The sequence below is a fragment of the Carassius auratus genome, chromosome 25, assembly GCF_003368295.1.
Source record: "Carassius auratus strain Wakin chromosome 25, ASM336829v1, whole genome shotgun sequence".
Lineage (NCBI taxonomy): Eukaryota > Metazoa > Chordata > Actinopteri > Cypriniformes > Cyprinidae > Carassius > Carassius auratus.
Window position 1 is genome coordinate 5,395,341 of NC_039267.1, and position 25,330 is coordinate 5,420,670.

General features: G+C 35.7%; 2 protein-coding genes across 4 annotated transcripts in view; one reads left to right on the plus strand and one right to left on the minus strand.

Annotated features, from left to right (window-relative positions):
* The window catches only part of LOC113043076 (cytosolic carboxypeptidase 4-like), a 200,452-nt gene that overhangs the window by 88,863 nt on the left and 86,259 nt on the right, over positions 1 to 25,330 (minus strand). For all 3 annotated transcript variants that reach the window (XM_026202202.1, XM_026202203.1, XM_026202201.1), the window contains exons 10-15: positions 21,797 to 21,861; positions 13,807 to 13,923; positions 7,533 to 7,918; positions 3,662 to 3,745; positions 1,381 to 1,473; positions 773 to 921 (exon numbers count right to left, since the gene is read on the minus strand). In XM_026202202.1, coding sequence (XP_026057987.1) covers positions 773 to 921; positions 1,381 to 1,473; positions 3,662 to 3,745; positions 7,533 to 7,918; positions 13,807 to 13,923; positions 21,797 to 21,861 — 894 coding nt within the window. The remainder of the gene's footprint in view (positions 1 to 772; positions 922 to 1,380; positions 1,474 to 3,661; positions 3,746 to 7,532; positions 7,919 to 13,806; positions 13,924 to 21,796; positions 21,862 to 25,330) is intronic.
* LOC113043079 (uncharacterized) lies at positions 14,808 to 20,394 on the plus strand. The gene is made up of 5 exons (XM_026202208.1): positions 14,808 to 15,598; positions 16,163 to 16,269; positions 17,333 to 17,485; positions 17,856 to 17,973; positions 19,450 to 20,394. Exons 1-5 carry the CDS (start codon positions 15,397 to 15,399, stop codon positions 19,560 to 19,562), a joined length of 693 nt encoding a protein of 230 aa, XP_026057993.1. The 5' UTR covers positions 14,808 to 15,396; the 3' UTR covers positions 19,563 to 20,394.

Here is a 25,330-nt window from a genome sequence, read left to right on the forward strand (position 1 = left end):
ATAACAATTTTTTTATGAGGAAAGCTAAAATGAGCAGCTTACATCTATTTAAATAAATTCAATTTCTCCAAAACATTGACTCCTAGAGGAAGAAGGGTGCCCTAAAATGCATTCCCTTCAAAGTAGATGTTTGTTGGGACTAAGTTTTACTCAAACTCAAATAAGGTCAAAAGTAAAGGACATCTCATTTAATATAGAGACATAAAACACTGACTTTAGGGCAGCACGAGTCTATTATAATGCCCAGCTGCACACCAAAATGAGGAAAAGGCAGTCAAGGGCCATTGAAAACACTTTATCGGGGGAGGAACTCAGAAATGCCGAAGCACTGTATTTTTCTGGGATATACGGCTGGTGTCAGATTTAAGAGCTGCTCGGGCCCACCGCTGCGTCTGAGAGCAATGCGAGGCTAAGATATGATTTAGCTGCTACCACTGTGGCATCTTCTTAAGCTGGCTGTGCTGGTGCCGGTGGGGAAATAGATTTCTTTTGAGAGAAGATGGTTGTGTCAAAATCAAAGCCATCTAGAACAATCGAAGAACATACATCTTCAATCTTGGTAGGAGGTAAAAAAAATATATATATTATAACCCTCATGCAACCAACACATTATTTACACAAGTGGAACATGCTTCTGGATCAATCTGAGGTGATCTGAAGTGAGGTATAGTAACTCTGGTTCCTGTAACATTATGCACTGATCCAAGTACAGGATGTTGTCCTACTTGTGTAAATCACATGGCTTTAAAGTAGTTGCTACTGTATGGCTTACCATAGTTATACTGGCTGTTTCCCTTCTCACAATTGATAATGTTGAAACGATAAGGCACGCCGGCCACCATGCCGCTGACTTCAAAATAGAACCATTGACAAAATGCAGAGGAGTTGACATCAGCATTGAGAATCAAATCATATTCATGACTAAGAGAGAGTGCAAAAGAGAGACAGACAGGAGAAAATCAGTGGGAGTAAGAGAAGATGGGAGAGATGTAATGAGAGAGAGAGAGAGACTGAGAAACGTGTTACGTAAACGATAGAGAGAATTCTCTCACTCCATCCCTATCTGTGGTTACGCCGCCACATTTCATTTGGAAAAATATAACGTTGGCTCTTTTATTTAAGCGCATCGGAACTGCTCTGTAGACAGGTTCTTTGATTTGATCTTGCATGCGTTGACGAGACAGGTTTGCTGAAAGAGTGGAAACATAAGAATGAGAGAGAGAGAGAGAGAGAGAGAGAGAGAGAGCGAGAGTGATTGCGAATGCACAACAAATGAGGCCCAAGGGCACTCGGCGAGCTGTCTGCAGTACATGTTTGCGCGTGCGTGTGTGTGTGTGTGTGCTTGTGTACGTGTGCTGTATTGTAATGAAAGAGTCTCACCTGCGGACCTGAATGGCTTTTCGCAGATTCCCGCTCTCAAATTTGGAGAAGAAGTGAAGGGAACTGGGACACATATCGGGGGAACACTGTGGACTGTGGAAAGAAAGAAAGAAAGAAAGAAAGGAAATGTGAATGACAGAACCCAAAGTGAACACAGGAGGTAAAAAAAAAGAATGAAAGGAAGGAAGGAAGGAAGGAAGGAAGGAAGGAAGGAAAAGACAAGAACCAATGCAAACACAGAAATTAAGGAAATACAATAAAAATAATAATTAGGGCCAGGACTCGATTAAAAAAAATTAATCTAATTAATTAGAGGCTTTGTAATTAATTAATCGAAATGAATCGCATTTTAATCGCATATAAATATTTGACCTGAGAACAGTGAGAAGTAATTTTTTTTCACATGGATTTATAGTATACCATTGAATAATGACTGAATACATAAGCTTAAGCAACAAAATATTGTTTATTTTTGTTCAACCTAGTCTAGCAAGACCAGTGCAATTTTTGCCATTAAGTGTAGCAATAGCATATTTAGAAACAATTTAGAAATAGTACATTTCAGAAATTCAGGAAGCTTATAGGTGCTGGAACCTTCTGTAAAGTGTTTTTTAAGTAAAACACAATACTGTCAATTACATTCAGAACATTGGAAACACTGACTATTAGAAAACATCTCTCTGTTGCTTCAGAGGCCATAACATACTAAGTCCAACTCTCAATAACCGTGGCCAAAACAATAAAGAGTACAACATAAACTGTTGCACCAACAAAATAATATATAGTTCAACATAAAGTGTAAAGTCCACGCTAGCTGCTATATGTTTTGCGTTGAGGTGATACTTGAGGCTCGATGTGCTGCTGCGGTGATATGCGAACGCTAGTTGGTGCTCCAGTATAATCGGTCCGACGAAACTCATCCAGTGAGAAACGTTCCGCGGTGCAAAAATAAGTTATAAAAAAAAGCGGCAATTTTTTTTCTGTAATTAATTAATCTTAGTTAACGTGTTATTTTTTGTGTAATTAATTAATCTCAATTAACACGTTAAGTCCCGGCCCTAATAATAATAGAAGAAATAAGGAAGAAGGAAATAAAGAAAGATGAAAAAGACGAAAAGAGAATGAAAGGAACCAGTGTAAACAAAGGAAGTAAGGAAATGATAGAATTAATAGAATGAAGACTGAATTAAGGAAATAAAGAAAGATGGAAAAGAAAAGACAGGAAGAAAGACAACATAACGAAGGAAGGAAGGAATGAAAGGAAAAACAGGAAGAAAGCAAAAATGGAGGGAAAAAGGGAAAGACAGAAACCAAATTAAACATGAAGGAAGGAAGGAATGAAAGGAAACACAAGAAAAAAAAATAAAAGGGAAAAAAAGACAGCAACAAAGGAAGGAAAAGGGAAAAACAAGAACCAAAATGAGCATTGGAAGTAAGGAAGAAAGAAAAAAACAAAAAGCCAGGAAGGAAGAGAAAGGAGAAATACGATTGACTGGAGAAGGCTAATACACAGAAAGCAGAGAAGAACAGAAGAGAGCGAGAGAGACACATTTTTGGACAGCTGTGCTGATTGAGCATGCTCCACATACTGTCACATTAGCTTAAACAAGTGAATTATCTCCGTACTTGTCCTATACATATTGATTCACACTACTAACCACCATCCAGGCTAAATCATTCATTCTGCACCGTTTGCGTCAATACATTCCAGCCACACTGCAAATGATACAGAAGATGAGTGCAGAACACTGTCCATATGATAGAGGCGCACAGTTCAGTATCGCCAACCTGCTGCAACCCACAAACTACATAACGGTAAACGACAAGCTGTCCATCAGCATCAGGGCAAGCAGAGAGACACTGTCCATTCAAGGGTTTATCACCCAGAATGCCCCTGACAGAGGTAGTCACATCAAACCAGGCTTGACTGGATAAACACACACAAGCTGAGGAACCGTATGATCGAAACCAGTCACAGTAAGATTGTTCCTAGAAAGGCATTTTTAACTCTATTACCCTTTTTAAGGTTTTATTGTAATTGCTGCAATTTTAGAGTTTTTAAAAATAAGTTTTAAGGCTGCATTGAAGATCTTTCTCGTTCTGGCTGTGACTGTTGTATATTCAGCAAGCATGTGAAAGATCCATTAAGATCCATCAGAGACACTTGATGGACTTAATTTCTCATTGGAGCATCTAAATGGTTGCCATGCCACTGATGTTAGGATTTAATGAAAATGCTTTATCAGGAAAAAAAAAATCTAATAAAATCGCAGCATTTTACCTGTGATCGTCCATGTCAAAAACAACCTTGTTGATGATGTCCTCTGGACAGATGAGACGCTGGATGTCTTCGAAAACTTTCTTTCTGGAATATTGAAAAATAAATAAACTATCAATTAATGACAGCTTTGGTTTCCAAAAGTAAAACTCAATTTATACATGAAAACATTTCTTTTAATATTTATTTTTTAAATACATTTTTTACAAAATCTGTGAATATGTAGTCAGTACTCTGGGTTTGGAGCAACATAAGGGGGGAGTAATTAATGAATTCTCTTTTTTGGGTGAACTAGCCCTTAGGGTTAGGGTTAGGTTTAGGGTTAGATGCTAATAAATGAGGAAACTAGATTAGGTCAAATTAACCACATGTATGAGAATCATTGTTTTGATTCAAATCTTTTCAATTGATTCAAATCCCAAGACCAGCCTCAACAATTAATTCATGAATCCAGTTCATTGTACAATGATTCCACAATTAATTGACTCTCCCATGCAATAACAATGGTAAAGATGCTTAACGATGTCTAATATTAATGAATACAGAGCATTCTAAATGAGTGATGAATGAATGGTGTTCTTTCCACTTCTGGATTGTCCACTTCTGGTTGCTCATGGAACATTCGGAAGTATAGTATTTCGCAACAATAAGGCTGTGAAGCTCTTGAGAAAGCTCTTTGCATTTACCCATAATGAAATGTTTCTTGTGTGACTCGTTGGTCATGAGACACCTTTATATAGGCCATCATATGGAACTGAACCAACTAATATTAATTTCCATTTGCAAGGGGCAGGATTGCTTTCTAATTACTGATAGATTTCTGCTTGTGTCTTGGCTTTCCGTGTCTTTTTGCACCTCGCTTTCTTCATGGGTTCAATACTTTTTTCATGCGTCATTCTACTTTATTACACAGAACTTATCATTAGATATTACTTTAACAATGCGTGATGAGCAAAGCTATCAGCTATATTACATGTATTAAGCGGTCAGGCGAAATAATATGCAGACGTCTAACCTAAAGCACTAATAATGGAGGGTCATTCTCAACTCTGTTTGGATGATGCCATTTTCAAATCGAACCTATGGTGCCTCATACTTTTTGCCCTGTATGATGCTAATTGGCTAATTTTCCTGGATGTTTGTTTGTGTGCATTATTTCTTTTTTGGCAATAAACAATAATAATAAGGCCTTTCTCCCGAAGCGAATAAGCACAATGTAAAATAGGGGGGAGGGGGGGCAATCTTTGTGGACGCTCCAATCCAGAGAGCAAATTTCAGATGATAATGGGGTTGAATGAATGAGCAAAAACAAAGTTAACAGTCCGCCGTGGCTGGCAATAAACCGAGAGCGCTCCCATCATACTGTTTACTTCATAGGAAGAACTAGAAAACAATAAGACAAACAGGCATTGTGTCTTTCATTAATGTTAAATTCTGAACATAGAACATCACGAAGGGTAGAAAAGGCATTATGATGAACCATTTTCCTCCAAATATCATCAAAATGATGCGTCAGGCATATGTTTTAAACGCGTAAATATATAATGTTCATAATGTATATACATATATATATACATATACATATATATATATCAATTAGGGCCGGGACTTTAACGCGTTAATTGAGATTAATTAATTACACAAAAAATAACGCGTTAACTAAGATTAATTAATTACAGAAAAAATTCCCGCATTTTTAATAACTTCTTTTTGCACCGCGGAACGTTTCTCACTGGATGAGTTTCGGCGGACCGATTATACTGGAGCACCAACTAGCGTTCGCATATCACGCAGCACATCGAGCCTCAAGTATCACCTCAATGCAAAACATTTACACTTTACACTTTACACTTTATGTTGAACTATGTATTATTTTGTTGGTGCAACTGGCAGTTTATGTTGAACTCTTTATTGTTTTGGCCAAGGTTATTGAGAGTTGGACTTAGTATGTTATGGCCTTTGAAGCAACAGAGAGATTTTTTCTAATAGTCAGTGTTTCCAATGTTCTGAATGTAATTGACAGTATTGTGTATTACTTAAAAAACACTTTACAGAAGGTTCCAGCACCTATAAGCTTCCTGAATTTCTGAAATGTACTATTTCTAAATTGTTTCTAAATATGCTATTGCTACACTTAATGGCAAAAATTTCACTGCTAGACTTGGTTGAACAAAAATAAACAATATTTTGTTGCTTAAGCTTATGTATTCAGTCATTATTCAATGGTATACTATAAATCCATGTGAAAAAAAAATTACTTCTCACTGTTCTCAGGTCAAATATTTATATGCGATTAAAATGCGATTAATTTCGATTAATTAATTACAAAGCCTCTAATTAATTTGATTTTTTTTTTTAATCGAGTCCCGGCCCTAATATAAATATATATATATATAAATATATATATATATATATATATATATATATATATATATATATATATATATATATATATATATATATATATATATATATATAAAAATGTTTTTTTTTTTTTTTTTTATGAACATCTTAGGACGCCAAATGTTTCCGAATTCTCTACAGTTAATGTGCGAGTAGGAAGCAATTTGTGGAATTAAAAACTGTCACTTTTTTTTCTAAATGTCACTGGCTGTCTGACACTTTCTTTTTAAACCTCAAAAACTACTTTTAAGTTAAAATAACACCAAAAGAACCCATATAAATCTTACTCTTGAGGAAACACAATAAACTAGAGAACTGACTGACATAAATGTCTATTTTCTTTAATCTCTCCCTTCCACATTGAAGAAAGTTTCGGCAAAAACAAGTTTTCCGAAGGGGGCTACCATAATTAGAGATAGATTTAAGGGCTTTTTCCTCAGGAGAAAAGTGTCTTTGGGTGTCTGTAGAGCAAAGCAACCAGCAAAAGCAGAACGACTCACTTAAGGCAAGAGAGTTTAACTCGAAAAGGAATATTTTAATGAATTTAATGTGCACTTACAGTGAGTTTAATGACTCGGTGCAGACAGTATTTACAATCATTTGCATTTGACAATGTGTAAGCAAGGATGGAGAATAGGCCTCAGATTGCATCCACATGATCTGATTTAGAGGCAAATCAGCTTTTAAATGAAGTCTAATATTTGTATTATTTCTTTCTGGCAATCTCAGCATGCAAATTTACCACAAGCAGCTAAAAGGTTGAAAACATGCTGGAATATGGAACATAGAATTTGCGACAAAAACTAAAACTAAAGACAAAAACGAAAGCACAAATTAAGCCATCTTTAGCCATGTTCTGAAAGCGTCTTTTTGGAATCAAACAGTTTTCTATTGTTTTTCTTGTAACAGTCTCTAATGGCACAGTTTTTATGAGCAACAAAACACTCGAGTAATTCTACCCAGATTTGTCTCTCAAAGCAAATATCTTCTTAAATCTTTTAATATTGAATATTAAATGTGATCACGGGTAAACAGAGAGCTCCTTTATGTTTAATCACAATTGGTATTGCGACGCAGTCTCATAGCTGTTTAGAAGAATGCTGTGCAAATTTTATGCATTTGATGAATTGAATGCAACCTTGCAACAGAAAACTCTTTGTATATATGTTTTGTTATCTGTGACATGGGATAAATCAGGGAAGTGTTCTAATATCCCGGCCCAATTTTATCTGTGGTAACATGAATATTTTTTTTTAACTTGGTAACATGATACAATGTTAATTTTCAATGGCGGAAAAAACACCAAAAATAAGTTTATAACATTATAAAAACACGTTTATTTTGATAATGATAATCATTTGTAAAAAAAAATGAAAAAGGATCATTGTCGTTAGAACCTTAAATGTTAGACAATCCATCCACCCTGTTCCTTGAGAAGAACAAAACTGAAATGAAAGACTTGATTTCTCACCTTTGCACATGTGGTGGTCTTTTAGCCATGGGCTCTTGCTCTTGTGGGGGCAGGTGTCCCCAGAAGTCAGGGAAGGCTAGTATGGAGTATCCAGCTATAGACTTTGTATTGGCTGCTGTGGCGGCATAGAGACGTGGATCATGGTTGGGAATGCAGATCCCGTACTTCTCCAGAAGCCTGTCCACCATACTAGAGTGGTCTTTTCGGCCTTTCCTAGAGCAATTGAGGTAATGCTTATGGAAGTCGCTCGTCTGGAGGTGGTGTTCATTTCTGTCGGAGGGCAGCTCGTAGCCTCTCTGGTCACTCGGTGTCTCGTCTTGCAAATCTCCCATCAGAGTGCTGTCATCGTCTGAGCTTTCATCGACCTCAGAGCTGGAGTCCAAATCCTAAAAGACATGATTGTTAGAGAGAAGCTGCAAAGCTAATGTTGATTTTCAGGGGGAAAAATTTCAGAGCATCCACAGATGTCAGCTCTCTACGCTTTCAGCCACATCAGCAACTCTCAAAATCAAAGGTGTAGGAGAAAACGGCAAAAAAAAAAAAGGAGACAAAGATTACAGTAAACATCACCCACAAGATATCCTGTTTTCCCCCTGGCACCGTGAACCGCTCAGTGCTGCACTGCAGAATAACAACCCGAAATAAACTGTGAAGGAAATGAAAGCATTTTTTTAGAGACTATTGAGGGAGAAAAGCCAAAAAAGGATAAGGAATTGTTTTGAGGATGCAGCCCAAAGTGGTGCACATCACTTCCAGCTTTCTATTGACTTCAAAAGGGTGATACTGACAGCAAATAGGATCGGCCAATTACAGTCTTTGACAGGCATAAAATGAACTGTATCAAAATAGCCAAGGGTCCTGGCTGCTTTTAGAGGAACCAAATAACAATTTAAGCTCACGCCTCATGCATTTCCATAAATTTAGTGAGGAAAAAGACCCATGGTCCAATTCCCAGGCTCTTCCCAAAGGTGAAAAACGCGAATGTCCAAGAAACAAGATAGACATGATGTGCTGACTAGGGGAAATTCTGCACATATCGTGTTGATAAAAGCTTCCATCATCTGCGCTCACATCCCTATGGAAGATCTTAGTTTCTGAACGCCGTCCCATGTTTTCTCTGATCTTCGCCGCAGTGCACATAAACTGTACACCATCAAAGTGAATTTGTTAGATACAAAACTTTAGTACTGCACCCTATGCTATTGCTTTGCATTTCACTTTTTTCCCTTCTTCACACTCCTAAAAATATGTGTAAGCACAAAGACGCCACAACTTCCATGAATACCAATAGCAGGGGATGCATTAATATAAATGAACCTTTGCTGTATAAAACGTCACAGGCTGTATATTGGATCTCAGGGGGCTCGCTTTGTCATATTCGTTTTTCAAAACCACAAATAACACTTAAACAATGTAGCAGCACCGAGATGTTTCTTTCAAAGACTTATTTTAATCATGAACTTGATACAGACAAGTACAACGGCCCTTTTGATGAGCTCTGGGAGTGGGACTCGGGGAACGTGTGCTCGGTTGCTCCTACAAGTGTGTGAGAGGGAAAAAGAAGAGATTCAATTCGCAAAGGGAACGAACGGATCTGTTTGAGGTCAATTCAATTACCCAATCCGCCAACCATTAAAAGCTACTCATGCCTGACGTTTTTGAAATCAGCACGAAAAATAATAGATAAATTAGCGCAATTGTGACACTTTTGGGAAAATGCACAGAATCTGATTTGAGTTGCCACATGCACTGTGAACAATTCTGGAAAGAGTACTTAAACTACAGTCAAGCTATTCTTATGAAAAGATATTTTAAAAGTATTTACACGGAAGCTATTGCATTGATTTAATGGATTTTAATTCTCAATTACGATATAATTACATATTTTGTATTATTTTTTATACAACAGTTCTTTTTGGTCATCAAATCTGAATAGCCAGGAACCTTTTTCCAGGCATGCGATGTTCTAGTGATAACAGCACTTCACCCATTTCACCATTTGTATTACTCTACTTGTGGTTTTTCAAACAGCGAGTGTAATGGCAGATGCCCAAATCCACTATACAATTTTCAAATAATACTGTTTTTGTGCACATTATGTCGAGAATGTACTTGTTTAGACTTCAAATATGTGGTCTGTTAATAAAGAGAACGTCTATTTGAAAATTAGTTTCACCATTTTTGTAGAGGTGAGCTCAAGGGCGTCTGTGGCCATTCAGAACTCATGAACCCTCCGAGAACAGCCTTAAGGCTTAAAGGTGGGGTAAGCGATTTCTGGTAGACAATGTTGACTTTTGTTTCTACCCCAAAAGGGTCTTGCCCCTGTTTTGATAGCTCTGCCCCACACATACGTACACAACCCAGGTAACGATTAGTTCTGTGAAACAAACAAAACCAATGTTACACCATGTCTACACCAGACGCAAGTGGCGTGACATGACAAAATACTCTAGAACTTGTTATAATCAGTGATGCTGTCTACACCATAGATATATATACGTATCTATGGATTATATATACATATATAGCACGACAACAAATCCCTGACAGAAAACTGCTGCGTTCCATTTATGACATATTGACACAAATGTCAAAAGATTTTCAACAGTTGATTTGTCGCACCCAGTGTAGACAGACTTTAGCTGTTGTGGCCATGGTGTTAGTTACCTATTGAGAAGAAACAAAGCAAACTCCATGCCCGATCGCTTTCGCAATTGGAAACTAAACTAAATGGTCAATTACACTACACAGAGGCCTTGACTAAGGAACTGTGGCGGGAACAAAACAAAAAGACTCATAATCATATTGAGTCTTGGGCTTAGTCAGCGGAGGAACTAGGATGTTGGTGTCATGGTGAATGAAATGCACATCTAATTTTCAACTCCTGGCTGTCCTGTACAGTATCACACAAAGCGTTGGAGATCAAAGGGAAACATGTTATCCCGAGGCGAGTCCTCAGGGGAAGGGACCCTTCTGTTCCTCCCTCTGAGAGCGCAAGCACCGTGCCAATCTCGCTTTCTCAGGCTTCTGTTTCACAACTCAACCCTTTATCTAGCCTGAAATATTTTTGACAGCTCTGCAGTTTTACCTATGTTCTCTTCTTCTGAATCCTAGCATGACACGATGAATTGAACCCATTTAATTATGGCCTTTGTTTTGGCCCGAATTACAGGTGCAGCATCGTAGTCATGCAAGATTAATAGTAGGGAACTGATTGGCATGAATGTCCTGCTGTAAATTCTTCTCATCTTGGTATTTTACACAGCATGCATAATGCAGCAATGTGATTACAACCCCTGCATCCAATCCAGTCACAGCGTCTCAAGATCACAGTGGAATTTAATGATAATGGGAGAAATACATCAAAGACACGTTCAGAGAAGGGGGCTATGGACAGTATGGTTTGATTGATTAAGCTGAGACCAAAAGAAAACAATATAAAATCGCATAATGAACATTCAGATTGATGCATATTAGAATCAATTACAGGTTTTCAAATTTGGTTGTTCAACACTAGGGTTAGCAATCACTAAAAAAATAAATATTAATGAAATAAAACAAAAAAGTATTGTCCTGAAACCACAAAAAATATCATGCATAATGATTGATGTATATTCAAATATCTAATAGAGCTTTAGTATTAAACAAAATTAATTGTGCATATCAATTGGACGAATACATCAAATTCAATTTTGGATGAACCATTCCTAATAACCTGTCATTATGAGGAAGAATCATGTGTTTCCAGGAATTGCTTGGCCTTTATGTCTAGAATTTGCAAACATAATTGATTTTAAAAATGTTAAATTGAAATGAAAAAGTGAATTAGTAGCTCGTCATTTCTTTTGGAGACCTGAATTATAACATCAATACGTGAAGGAGGAAATGAACCAAAGAAAAGACGCTTTTTAACAGCAGTAGTACATCATGCTATATGATTTAAATTACAATAGTGGCAGCGTCTGAATAAGGAGGGAGTTGAACGTTGATGAACCGGAGGTGTGTTGACATTTCTATTAGTTTGAACTCATCCGCATGCTAAAAGCAGCCACGCAGGGATTTGTGCAAGACAGCCGCAGGCGTGTAATTGTGCTGCGAGTGGAGCCGTCAATCAAGACCATAGCAGTGGCTCGTGATGGGAGGGGTGGTGACACATTTAAAATGAAGAGTCACACTGAACATATTATGGAACTTGAAATGTCATCATTCATTTCTGTCAATGGCCCTACGGTCGGCTGACCCGCAGCAGGGTTAATACCAGAAGGGTAAAATCTCCAGATATTCTGAAACAACCTTTTAAAATAGTTTGATATTGTTTTATCCTTTTTCATACATTGATTTAGGATTTAAGTCCAAAAACTCCTAAAGGCGAAATTACGACAAACTATATAAAAAAATATTAAAATAAAATAAAAAAATCTAAAAAGAACAATTTTCAATGTATTTAGAATTTTTTTTACACAATTCCAAGATCACTATAATGCGTTTCCATAATTTTATGTAAATGTATAATGACCTTAAAAAAAAAAAACAATCTCTATCTATCTATCTATCTATCTATCTATCTAAAAACGTATAAAACTTATATAAAACCCAAGCATAAATGAGAATCTAAATTCCCAAATATAATATAATATAAAATAATATACGCATGTAATGAGAATTTAAACTGTTAAGCCCTGGCCTATACCAAACTGTAATAATAATTAATTAATAAATACATACACACATACATATATATATACATATACATATATATATATATATATATATATATATTTTTTTTTTTTTTTTTTTTTTTTTGTCAATATTTTGTTGAATGTTTGAAAACAATGTAAATATGAACACACATTTTTTCTTTGATTAATAAGTGAAAAGATAGCACATAATTGCGATCTCTGAGAGATTAGATGAATCATTTCCAGTGGATATTCTGCCAACAAGATGTTCCTCATTCTTCCCCAGAATTCTTCAGGTCAGCAAAAACCGGAACAAGATCACTCTATTAATATGAAGACTGATGCATACATGCCGCCATTGTAAGGAGCCAAAGCACTAGTGTCTGATTTTTTTAAAGCATAATGAGGTAATTTTCAGAAGAAGCCGTGTCCCTGTTGTGCTCTTAAGTTGTATAGTGGTGCAATAGCAGTAGGTATTACAGCACACACTGTTCCCATCAAAATCTCTTACTGCTTCCACACAAGGTCCATATTCACCCCAAGTGCACTTAGAGACACTTCATATAAACTTTATCCTGGGTGTCTGCCATTAAGAGCAGTACACTTGTAACTTTCACGCCTGGCTGCAACAACTAAACCCTAGAGATGCTGACGGTCTTAAAAAAAACCTCTTTGAAATATTTCTCCAGAGCAGATTAAAGTCAACATGAAATCAAAATTCACCCCATTTACATTCTTAATGCATGGTCTTATTGTGCATGAATTATCAGCTATGCTGTTTTAAAGAAAAATCAATAGCATTTCATGTTGACATCATCTTCTTGAAGTTATGCATTAAAAGAATAATGCGGGTTTATATCAATATAAATCGATTTTATTCGTAACCGTGTTCATTATCACCACAAATTAATTTCCACATGCCCTTCTCTTGTGTGTGTGTGTGTGTGTGTGTGTGTATATATATATATATATATATGAATCAGAAAAATTTTTATGGGCAAGTATGCTTGCGCGTACAAGGAATTTGTTTAAGCTTCCAGTACACAGAGACAACAAGACAAAAAAAAAAAAAACCTTGCAAATAAGTGTATAAACAATTGTGCTATAAATGATAATGGAATAGGATTAAGATGAAAAAAAATTGATAAAATATTTATTTATTTATTTATTGGTAAACCATAGTGAGGCACTTACAATATGCATCTGAAGTTTAATAAAATAAACCATTAATTCATTTTTTAATTAATATGCATTTGATTTATTTGCTTTCCTATCACTTCCTAAGGTTTTCAATGTAAAGTTATACAAAATTTGATCTTCATTGCCATAACTGCATAACCCCTAAAATAGCTGTACAATTCAAACGCACAAGTTATGACAGAAACTGAATTCATTTTAGAATGCATTAATTGTTCTCTTGTACTTCACTTGTAAGAGCCTCATTGTAACTTCCTTTTTTTTTTTTTTAAGAAAACGAGGAAAATATGTCACAAACGCTATCATTGGAGCTTAACTGGAAATCTGTACATTCTGTTGATGTAAGAATGGAGATGCAATGCTGTGTTTTGCCTGCTACATAAGGCAAAGACATTCACCTGGAAGTCATGGTGCAGCTCAGGGCAGAGGCGCACATATTGGCCCAGCTGCTCTAGGGGCCGGTCGGGCTCTGGTCGGGGACGCAGCTTGTTCACGTCTGTTTCCAGGTCATCCTCCTGCCATGGAGAAACATAGAGCTATATAACACTGTTCACTCTACAGACTGCAACCTATATATCTTCCCATCACTGCATGTGCGGACCAGAGGCCATGTGACCAGCTCCAGCCAATAGAATGACAGGCTCTGACCTTTACTCTTTCTTTGTTTATGGCGAGTGGGCCAAGCAGCGGACAAACAGCAATTACACACCTTATTTGCCAGGTGAGGCACATGTAAGCGGTCACCCCAGGTAAAAAAGTAGTATACTTTAGTGTATTTGAAATGTGAATAAAGTACATGAATTATAAAAGAAGTATGCTTCTACTTGTTGTACTTTATTTAAAGAGTATTTGATTTGTACTTTTTAAAAGTATACTTCAAAAAAAGATGTAGTTAAGTTCAACTTAATAGTCCAAACAATAAGTATACTAATTTATCAGTAATCAAATTATTTTTTAAATGTACTTTTTGAAAGTGTACTTTGTTATTAATGTATTTTAAATTGTATTGAAGATAAAACATTTTAAGTATATTAAATTTGACATACTTAGAGTGGCAATTCAGTGTACTTATGGGAAGTATATTTTTTGGAAATTAATTGTTAGTATACTTTTTAAAAGTGTACTATGTTCTCACTTCATTAGAAGTGTGAATTTTGTACACTTTATACAGTACACTCTAAAATAAGTGTATTTCTAGTTGCATATCAGAGTACTCTCATAAAATATGTTAAAATATAAAAATGTATAGTGGTAATTTTGTGTACTTTTAGTATGTAAGTTTATTTGTAATACAAAGTATAATTTATTAACGTGTACAATGATTTTATATATATATATAAACATTTCTATCAGCCAATGATAATTATAAATAATACATAATAAATCTGAGAGCTCTATCAGTCATTAATGTTCTGGTTATTTTGTTTCAGTGTAGCTACGGTTTGTTAATATTATGCAAAGTATACAAAGTAAACTTCATCATTCAGCTGAACTGAGCACATTTATTTAGATACTTCATGTCTTATTTAATTCATCCCATAAACGCATGTCCCTGCTGAGCTGGGCTATGACTAATTTCACGGGCAAAGCTGAAAAAACTTTTTTCCAGCTTCATATTATAGGAAGGATACATTATACGACCTATCCTACAGTCATCATGGTGAGATTAGGTTCCTTTTAATCTAAAATAAATAAATAATCGAAAACAACAGTGAGGAATCGTTCCATTCGATTCCAGGACCAGGATTGCGATTGCAAAAATTGTGGAATCGAACAGCCCTACTAAGCAATAGATGGCTACTAATGGACCGAGGAATTGGACCTACCCCCCAGTCGGTTACCACATCCAATCAGTGTGCGCAGCATCGTCGACATCCAATCACTATGTAGAAGTCTTGGAGGCAATTAGCTCCAGTAGCCATATAGTAACGGTTAATGTTTGAAATTCATCACTGAAACTCAGGCGGTAACAAGGTAAAGTTAGCACCATGTATGGGTTGTTTTATTTCGTTGACGGCTCCGTTATTGGAGAGAGTACATCTATTATACAGGATGCATATATAAATGCTGGTGTTACAGTGATTTGCAAGGAAGACATCCAGTCCCAGGAAGGCTGGATAGAGGTGATTTTGCCAGCTAAACGCAGGCAAGATCCGAAGCCGGTTGCAGCCAAACTGCTGTTCATGGCGGGTAAGTTCTGAAACATTTGAAATATTCGGAATACTTTTTGTAACATTAACTAACCGACTACTGTCATGTAGCGTAACGTTACTGGCGAGTCGAGCAGGTACCATCATGTAATGGAAAAACGCCATAATTAATAAGTCCTCCTACAGAGAACGCTCCAACACTAGCGTTTACAGACCCATAGCTTATCTTTGAAGTGTTTGGCTTAGGTTCTAGTGAAGGTTTAGCTAGTAACATTAGTATAATGGAATTCGTCGTCGATATGCCTCATGCGTCAGCATGACCATTTAATACAAATTCTGATAATTAGTTAAGACAAAGTTACTAAAGTCATTCGGTTGTCGGGGACAACACATGTATAAGGTGCAACAGGCTAAAATATAGGACAAATAAAGTTGTGTCAAGGAGACATTTTGAATGTACAAGAGGGATGGACATTAGTGCCTAATACTGATGAAAGTAGAGTACAAATACATTAAATGACAGTGACATTGCTGTCTTGAAATTATTTTTTTTTTTTCTCATTAAAAGGTCACACTGTATTTGTATTTTTATGTGTCTTCACAGAAAACTACAAAGTAGTCCAGAAGCGTGTCGCTTTTCTCAAATGGGGGGATATATGGTCTTCCAGTCAGTCTGGCCAGGAGAAGGGGGTGGTGAAGCAAGGAATGACTGTAAGTTTGAATTATGACTTAACAGCTATGGAACATTGTGATTCCAGTAGGGCTGAAACGATTAGTCGACAATATTGTCAAAAAAAATTGTTGACAAATATTTTTGTTGTCAAGTAGCCGTTTTATTTATTTTGACCTAATTTAGAGCATGCACTAATGCGGTTTGACCAGTGTGACACTGTTGCGCAAGACAGTAATTCAGCTCCCCTCGATGCAATTCAAGAGAAGAAGAGAAACCGCACTCAGAAACCAGGCGCCAAGGAAGTCGACCGGAAGTTGAAGTCGGCCACGTGCCACCATCTTGTAGCAGAACGTCACTTACATTAGCATTCCCATTGACTCCCATTCACTTGCCTCAGTTGAGTTCCAATGGGGTCGCTGCGTCCATTTCTTTTACTATGTCAGAAATGCACCAAGCCGAACAGAATGGCATTTGGATATGAAAATATGACACTCGCTTTCCTTTCAATAACGAAATGACAACAAACAAAATTCACAGTAGTATGAAAGTAGCAGTTAAAAATGCATCTTCTTACACTGATGTGGATGTTTGCACGAGCTCAGTAAAGCATTCACGTCACATCTATAGTTTTTTTATTTAAATCAAGCAGTTTTACGGTATTAAACATTATTATTATTATTATTATTATTATTATTATTAAATATTTGATTAAAGTGATAATTTGGTTTGCAGAGATCAAAGCTCATTCTAGCTCAGGACTGTTTTGATTATCATAACCCATGATAAAAGTAAGGTATTTTAAGAGAGATTACTCTACCAGTCAAAAGTTTTTGATCGTAACTTAAGTTTTTTTTTCTTTTTTTGGTTTTTTTAAAGAAGTCTCTTCTGCTCACCAAGCCTGCATTTAGCAGTAATATCGTGCAATATTTTTACGATTTAAAATAACTACTTTCTATTTGAATATATTTTATATTATCTGGTCTATTTTGAATAATATATCTTCATTTGCTGTTCACATTCCTCGACGGTGTGTGACATTAATTAAAGTGGTGGTGTGGACATTTTCAAAATCATTCTCTTAAACAAGATGTATGTTGTCAGTCTGGTTCACAGATGGCCAAGATAGGCGAACAGCTCAAGAGGGACCTCAAACAGCAAGCTACAAGACAACTCCGTTCTACTCCTGCTAGATATGAGTCTGATTCTGATGACACATGTTGTGATATTTTTGATCCTCCCAAAAAACGAAAAATGGTAAGTTTAAAAATGTAACTGACTTCATCAAATGTGCAGTGTTCCCCAGAAAATTTTACAGAGTTTACAGTGATGGATCATAGCCTATTTGTGCTGAAATGCATGTACTATCGCACTTTGTGCTTGAATTTAATTATGTACTAGTACCAAAGTCCAAACACAAGCTACAAACCTATATGCCTTTGGTGCTCAGGGTAAAGCTTGCTATTGTAGCAGAACTGCATTTTTGTGAAAATTAGTTACTATTCAAGAGTGTATGAACTGTTCATTTCTACTCGCACCACTAAAATTGTGTTTTGGCATGTGTATGATTAGGAGTGTATAGCTGACATTGTTGTTTAAGGTAATTAGGCTGATGTTTTCTGCATAGGTGATTAACACCAGTGAGGAGGAGGAGGACGCCATCCCTCAGGTGGAGTCTCAGCGGCCTGGGACAGTGCCTGCAGTTTTTGTTGAACTGGATGAGGACCGTTTAAAGGCTCTGAAAGGTGGGTGGGTGTATATGTATGCTAGTGATGCCAGGGTTATCTCTGCCACCATCTAAACCCTCCCATACACCTGCAGTCATAGTCATTGAGGTCCTGAAGTCAACTTTATGTATTGAAGACATGCATCCCACTGTTAACGGGTTAGTTATAGCAAAATAGCAAAATTTTGTCATTAATAACTTACCATCATGTCGTTCCAAACCCGTAAGACCTTCAGTTCATCTTCAGAACACAGTTTAAGATATTTTAGATTTAGTCCGAGAGCTCTCAGTCCTTCTATTGAAAAACATCATCAAAGTAGTCCATGTGACATCAGAGGGTCAGTTTGAATATTCTGAAGCATCAAAAATACATTTTGGTCCAAAAATAACAAAAACTACTTCTTTATTCAGCATTGTCTTCTCTTCCGTGTCTGTTGTGAGAGAGAGTTCAAAACACAGCAGTTTGTGATATCCGTTTCGCGAACGAATCATTCGATGTAAGCAGATCTTTTTGAACCAGTTCACCAAATTGAACTGAATCGTTTTAAACGGTTCGCGTCTCCAATAGGCATTAATCCACAAATGACTTAAGCTGTTAACTTTTTTTTTTTAATGTGGCTGACACTCCCTCTGAGTTCAAACAAACCAATATCCCGGAGTAATTCATGTACTCAAACAGTACAGTGACTGAACTGCTGTGAAGAGAGAAATGAAGATGAACACCGAGCCGAGCCAGATAACGATCAAAACATTGACTTCTTTCGGACAGTTTGATTCAGTAAACCGGTTGAAGAAAACGATTCACCGGTTCTTTTGCGCTCGACGTAATGGCGTCATTGGCGATGATTGCCCTTGATTCAGCTTTCAGTTTACCTGGGCTCATAACATTAGCACCGAATCAGTTCAGAATCAATCACCAAAAGAATCAGTTCGGTTCAGACGCTCTGTGTGTCGGTCTGCTTCACACTAAATCACACATGCGCAGTATCATCAGCTCCTGGGTTCTTGAATCGAACGCGTCTGACAGAAACTGTTCTTGATTCGTGAACGAGTCATTATCTGGCTCTGCTCGGTGTTCTTCTTCAGTTCTCCCTTCACAGTATTTCAGTCAGTGTACTGTTTGAGTAAATGAATAACTCCGGGATATTGGTTTGTTTTAACTCCGAGCGAGTGTAAGTTAACAGTTAAAATTAACAGCTTAAGTAATTTATGGATTAATGCCTATTGGAGACGTGAACCGTTTAAAATGATTCAGTTCAATTTGGTGAACTGGTTCAAAAAGATCCGGTAACATTGAATGATTCGTTCGCGAACCGGATATCACAAACCACTTTGTTTTGAACTCTCTACAGGTACAGTAATGTCATAGTTATAAATCCAAATCCATTGTCATGATTGATTTAACAAATCCATTATCATCAATGATTGTATTTCAATGTTATGCATTGTCTATCCTGTTTTAATTCATCCCCATGTCTCTTTCCTGTTTTCACAGATGCAGTGAGCGAGCGAATCCCCAACACCGAGGTGGCAGAGATCCGGGCCCTTCTATGGAGGAAGTGCAGCAATAAGAGCTACAAGTCCTCTAGTAACTCAAGTCAGAGCTAGATATGCATTTGTAGTAAGTTGTTTTGCCATTGTTCTGTTCCCGGCATTTCAGAGATAGTCGACTGTTCAAGGTACCTCCTTTTGCAAATATCTGCTTTTGTGTGTTACTTTTGTGTTAATAATAAAGAAGATTTTCTGAAATTCAATTTGTAATCTGTTGATTTTAATCTACTTGAACTGAATTGTAATAGAATACACTTGTAGTGTAATACCAACATTCATGCTTAAGTATAACAAAATGGGGATAAAATTACAAATGAAATGTACTTTCAATTTGTTTCTACCTTAAACTATAATAACATTGCACTGAAAGTACGTGTCTATGACGTTTAGGTTGTAATTGAACTTCACTTCAAAAACATTATTATTTTCATAGTGGGACACTTTAAAATCACTAAATATAGTTAGGAAGTACATTTGTAGATCACTTGAAATGTTACAGCGGCATACTAAATTAACAGTTTATGGTAATTATAAGTATGATAGCAGTATTCACAAAATGTACTTAAACACAACTATAATTTGCACTGCAATGCCTTTTTAAGTGTATTTCCATTAGAATGTCAATACAATTCAATTGTACTGTTAGTGTGCTTAATTGCTCATGAATCTTGATTTTCATTAGTATATTTCAGTGCACTTGAAGTTTAAAAATAGTTGTTCCATTTTAGTATACTATTTACACTAGAAGTGTAATCAAATAGATTTTAAGTTGAAGTTAATGCATAATTGAATACACTTAACTATACTTGGATTTGACGAAAATAGTACAAAATGTAAAAAATATACTTAGTACACTTTATTAAAGTATATTTTTAATAGAATTATTTTTCACCTGGGACCCCTCCAGCTGTGTTGTAAATGTCACTCTTACACATACATAGGAACAAAATTTGTGCGGTTCTATTCTGTGCCACTAGGAAACAGAAATCAGGTAGCGTCCCTATTAAGCCAGCCAAAAAAAAAAAAAAAAAAAACACGTTTTCCATGGTTTTTAGAGACATCTGAATAACTTTCCAATAAAGTACTCATTTAACATGTATTTGACATAAAAACAAAAAACAAAGAGTAAATTAAATTATTTTTAAATTGCAAGTGTCCATTTAAGCCTAGCTATTTTATAAATATGGCAATATAACATTTTATTAAACATACTTTATATACTATATATATAAAAATTTTGTGTATTCATTGTTTTTGTTTTTTTTTTTGGCTCAAGAAAATAAAACAAATGTATATTTATATGTATATTTACTTACAAAAGTTATTTAAAAAGTGTGTGTGTGTGTGTGCGTGTGTGTATTGTTTCTTCTGCAGATTCCCATTAAAATGAGTCTTTCAAATACAAAAAAAATTGTTTTTTAAAATACCAAGATTTTAAAAATACTTGATTACTTCTGTTAAATTAAAATAAATAAAAAGTATTCTGTAAAAAAATAAATAATAATAATTTAAAGGTTATTAAAAAAAAATGTGTATTCAGTCTTTTTTTTTGGCCCAAGAAAAGGTAAACTAATTTAAAGATTATTAAAAAATTGTGTGTGTGAGTTCATATATCTATCTATCTATCTATCTTTTTTTTCCCCAAAGTTAGCATCTTTTAAGGGCATTCCACAAAGTTTCCCAAATGACTGTCCAATACAATTTCAAAATGGCATAAAATACCAAGAAAAAAAAAACATTATAATGTATTTTATATATTATTTTTGAGATTAAAAATGTGTTATCAGTAACCAAATTAAGCCTATTTTATCATCTGATACTAGTGAAGTAGCATCTCTTGAGGACTGTCAAATCAAATCAATACAGTAGTTGTAAAATGTAAAAGTCATGCATTTGCACTACAGAGTAGGCATAAAGCACCCTGTTATGGCAAGATGATGGGGAACAAACATGGAAACAGAGAAATGCATTAGCAGTATCTGAAGAGGAAAGCAGCGCTTTGGTTTGGTGTTGGCGTCTCAGCAGAAAAGGGATTGTGAAGTCATTGATTTATGGCTGAATCAGGGGACCTATTATTGAAGTTATGTGAGAACAGGAAGTTGCTTGTGTCAGTCTCTTGTCACACGCAGGACCCGCTCTTCAATCACATTTTAGGAGGGAGAATGAATCAGTGGAATTTACGCTCACATCGTCTGCTCTGTCAAAATTACGACACACGATCGTGATGCGCGCATGCATGTGTTGAAGGTGCCGCTCACGTCTTCCTCCAGAAGACATCTCAAAACACTCACGTAGTCCCTGTTGTCTGGCTCCTCGTTCTCCTCGTCTTCCTCACTGTCATCTTCTAAACTGCCATCTTTCAATAAGGAAGAAAGACAGATAAACAACATATAAGACTAAGACATAAATGTCAAGATGAACAAAATATGGCAGTCTGTCTATCTATACATCCATCCATCCATTCTAGATAAAATAAAAATGTATAAAGTATAATTTAGTTTAACCCCTTTGCGTGCAAACATCGCTGACGGCCCCAGTTTATTATTGTTTCACTTTCACAGCACATTAAACATCACTGTCTTACTTCATCTGGACAAACTGTGCATCAATGGAAAGTTTAAAGACTCAAGCTTCGATATTTGACCAATATTTTGATAAAACATTGTTGCAGTGACAGATATTTAGTGATTTATGTCAGGAGTGCAAAATAATAAATCCGTATTATGCCACATTTTGAATAGAAATTCACAACTCACTCATATTCAGTCACGTCAAGAGCGGTTTATTTGTGTTCACATAGACTCACTGAACAGCGTCAATAAGGATTTACAGACCAAAGATGCATATCTGCGGAGATATATGGATATATTTACTGATGTTTACTTCATATTTCTTCAGACAGAATCGTCATTTCTATTCATTTTCCACGGATTTATGCGATCAGATGATAAACAGCCTCTCCCAGCGATCTCTGTGTGCGTGCAGTAGTCACAGCTCGTGCGGTGTGTGACTCAGACTCTGATTGGGTCTTTCAAACGTCAATCTTACAGTGTCATATATGGACACCGCCACATCGTGTCACATGCTTCCTGCACACTTCCTGGTAGTTATCTGGCCAAAACAACACTGAAACACCTCTGTACACACAAAATATCCGAATAATAAACCCGCGATTACGATAGTAAAGCTTGGTATGAGAATTTCTTGAGATCTGGGGCGTTTTTATAAAAAAAAATCGAAAATGTACATCGGAAATGCTAACTTGTGCAGCGATGAAAAAGGCTACAAATAACATATTTTTACAACAGTAAACGACCAAATTCCACCCCTGATCGCTAAAGGAAGTTATTATAAACACTCGATCGGGGTTTAAAGTGAGTTTTGAGTAAAAGTGTACTAATAATTTCATAAATTGTCAGATGTAGCTTGATGCTAACGTTAGCACCAATGCTACTAATAGCAGGTGCTTTTCTTCTTCATAATGCATTTTTGTCTCAATAATTCACGTAAGGTCGTAAGAAAATGTTTTGTTGTATTTTTATAGTAAGACTTTTGATAAATAAGGGCTAAATGCAAAGAGAGACTGAAGTGAGATCGCTGCTTTGTTGCTTTGTAAAGCCTGAAAAACCACAATCAAGGCTAATAAAGGTGGAATAAAAACAAAAGAATAATGATAAAAGAATAATGCGGATAATGTGTCATACTTGGCGGAGGTGTGAAAGAACCGTTTGGTGAGAACAATACAATCATGATTCGGGCAGTTTTCAACAGTGAAACATACACAAAGAGCACAGGAAAGTTTACATGTGAGATCTTACAGAGATGACAAGGGCCATAAATCAATCTGATTAGCCTTCTCTAAAAACACACATGACATGGCCTTAGAAAATATTTCATAAAATTCACAGTTTTACAGATTCGATTATGAAATTTTTTATGAAGTCTTGGAAGACTTGTGGCCTTAGCTACACTGTGTTTTCAAACTCATTTCCTACATCAACATTTTTTTAAATACATTTAAAACATATGTTTTTAATATTTTTATTTTTGTTTTTATGTTTGAGCTTATATATCTCTATTATCATAACAGTCTGAGTGATTCTGATTCCTGAACAGTAAACTTTAAAGTGTCAGCTTTGTGAACAAAGGTTGATTATCTATCTAGTCAGAAAGAATCATGAGCAGAAACCTTTTTATTTTGGGTATGTAATTTCGGTCTCCATGCCAAAAAAGGGGGGTTACTAGTAAGGGGTTAAACATACTTCCCCTCAAAATAAAGGAATAAAACAATTTTTTAAAATGCTTTTCATTAAAATTAATAAAAATACACTTAATAAAGTATTATAATTCAGCTAAAACATATTTCCCCTCAAAATCTATTAATTCAATTGAAAAATAAGAAAACTATTAAAAAATGCTCATTATATGTTTATGTCCAATTTAGATAAATTACTAAATAATAGTGTTATTTAATTAAATACATTCATCTTTTTATCAATAATTATATTTTATACGGTTTATATATTATACAATTAGTATTAAATCAGTATATCATATAGTATCTGTATAGCAGTATATATTATATCAGTATACATTATATCAGTATATTTTATACATACATATATTATTATATACTGTATATAGCAAATACAAATAATAATTATTGATATATTGTATACATTTATACATTGATATATAAATATATACATTATATATCAATAATAATAATTATTATTATTATTAAAACACACCATTGATTCTTTAATTGAATATTCATTTGTAGAGATAAACTGAAACTGAAATAAATGTAGTCAGACCCTCTGCTGAATACGCTTCACAGACTTTCATCTGATATGATGACTGCAGATCAAAACAGAACACTAAAAGCACTATCATTTTACAACTATCTCTGCTAAACCAAATGACTGGTTATATAAAAAAAAATGTTTATAAAAAAATGGCGTTCAAGGTATCTGATTTGGCGTGAAAGCAGAGTAAATATATTTAGAAAAAAAATATATTTTAGTGTGAGGTTGTGAAGTAATACAACCCAGTTTATGAGCACTAATAATGTTAATGGCAGCATTGCTAACATGTCAAAACCACGTTTAAGTTTTACAAGGTAATTTGCTGTTAAAAGAAGCCAATTCATTTTTAAAAAGCTATAGTCTTAGTTGGTTCAGCTGGCCTCTAAGTGCTTTAACACCCTCGAAAACCATCGAAACAGGCTAGCCTGATCAGCGTAGTGGCCAGCAAAACCAGCAAACCGCCATAGACTGGTTTAAGATGGGGTTTTTTTTATTATTGTTTTTTTTTTTACCGGGTTTGTATATATAACATAGAGATGATACTAAACCACCGCTGTAATATCTTACAATCCCTGAGGGTGTTTTCCTGTGATTTTCACAGCTTAAAACTAATAAGATAGTCGAACTGAAGTGACAAGGAAGTGCTAAAGGTAAAGTCCTCTCGAATCTGGGCGTCTTGAAGATTAACATCATCTTATCTGTCTGGCCAGACTTAACAGCAAATAGGCTCAGTGTTACTGAGCACTCGCACCACACACAGCTTTCCATTTAGAAGCATCTGACGTCAGTAAAGAAGCTAATGTTAGCGGTTAGCATGTTAGCAACCGTGCTAAAAACCTGCAGAAAGTCCTTCATTAGTAAGCAGGGTGGGTTGCAGGAAACACGTATCATTCCGCCAGGTATAACGAGTCAACCACACAAAATTTTTTTTTAACGATAAACAGATAATCATTGCGTTCGGTCTGATATCGGCCTTCCCAGCTCTCTGGCTTCCTTGCTCGAGATAAAAGCAGTGGG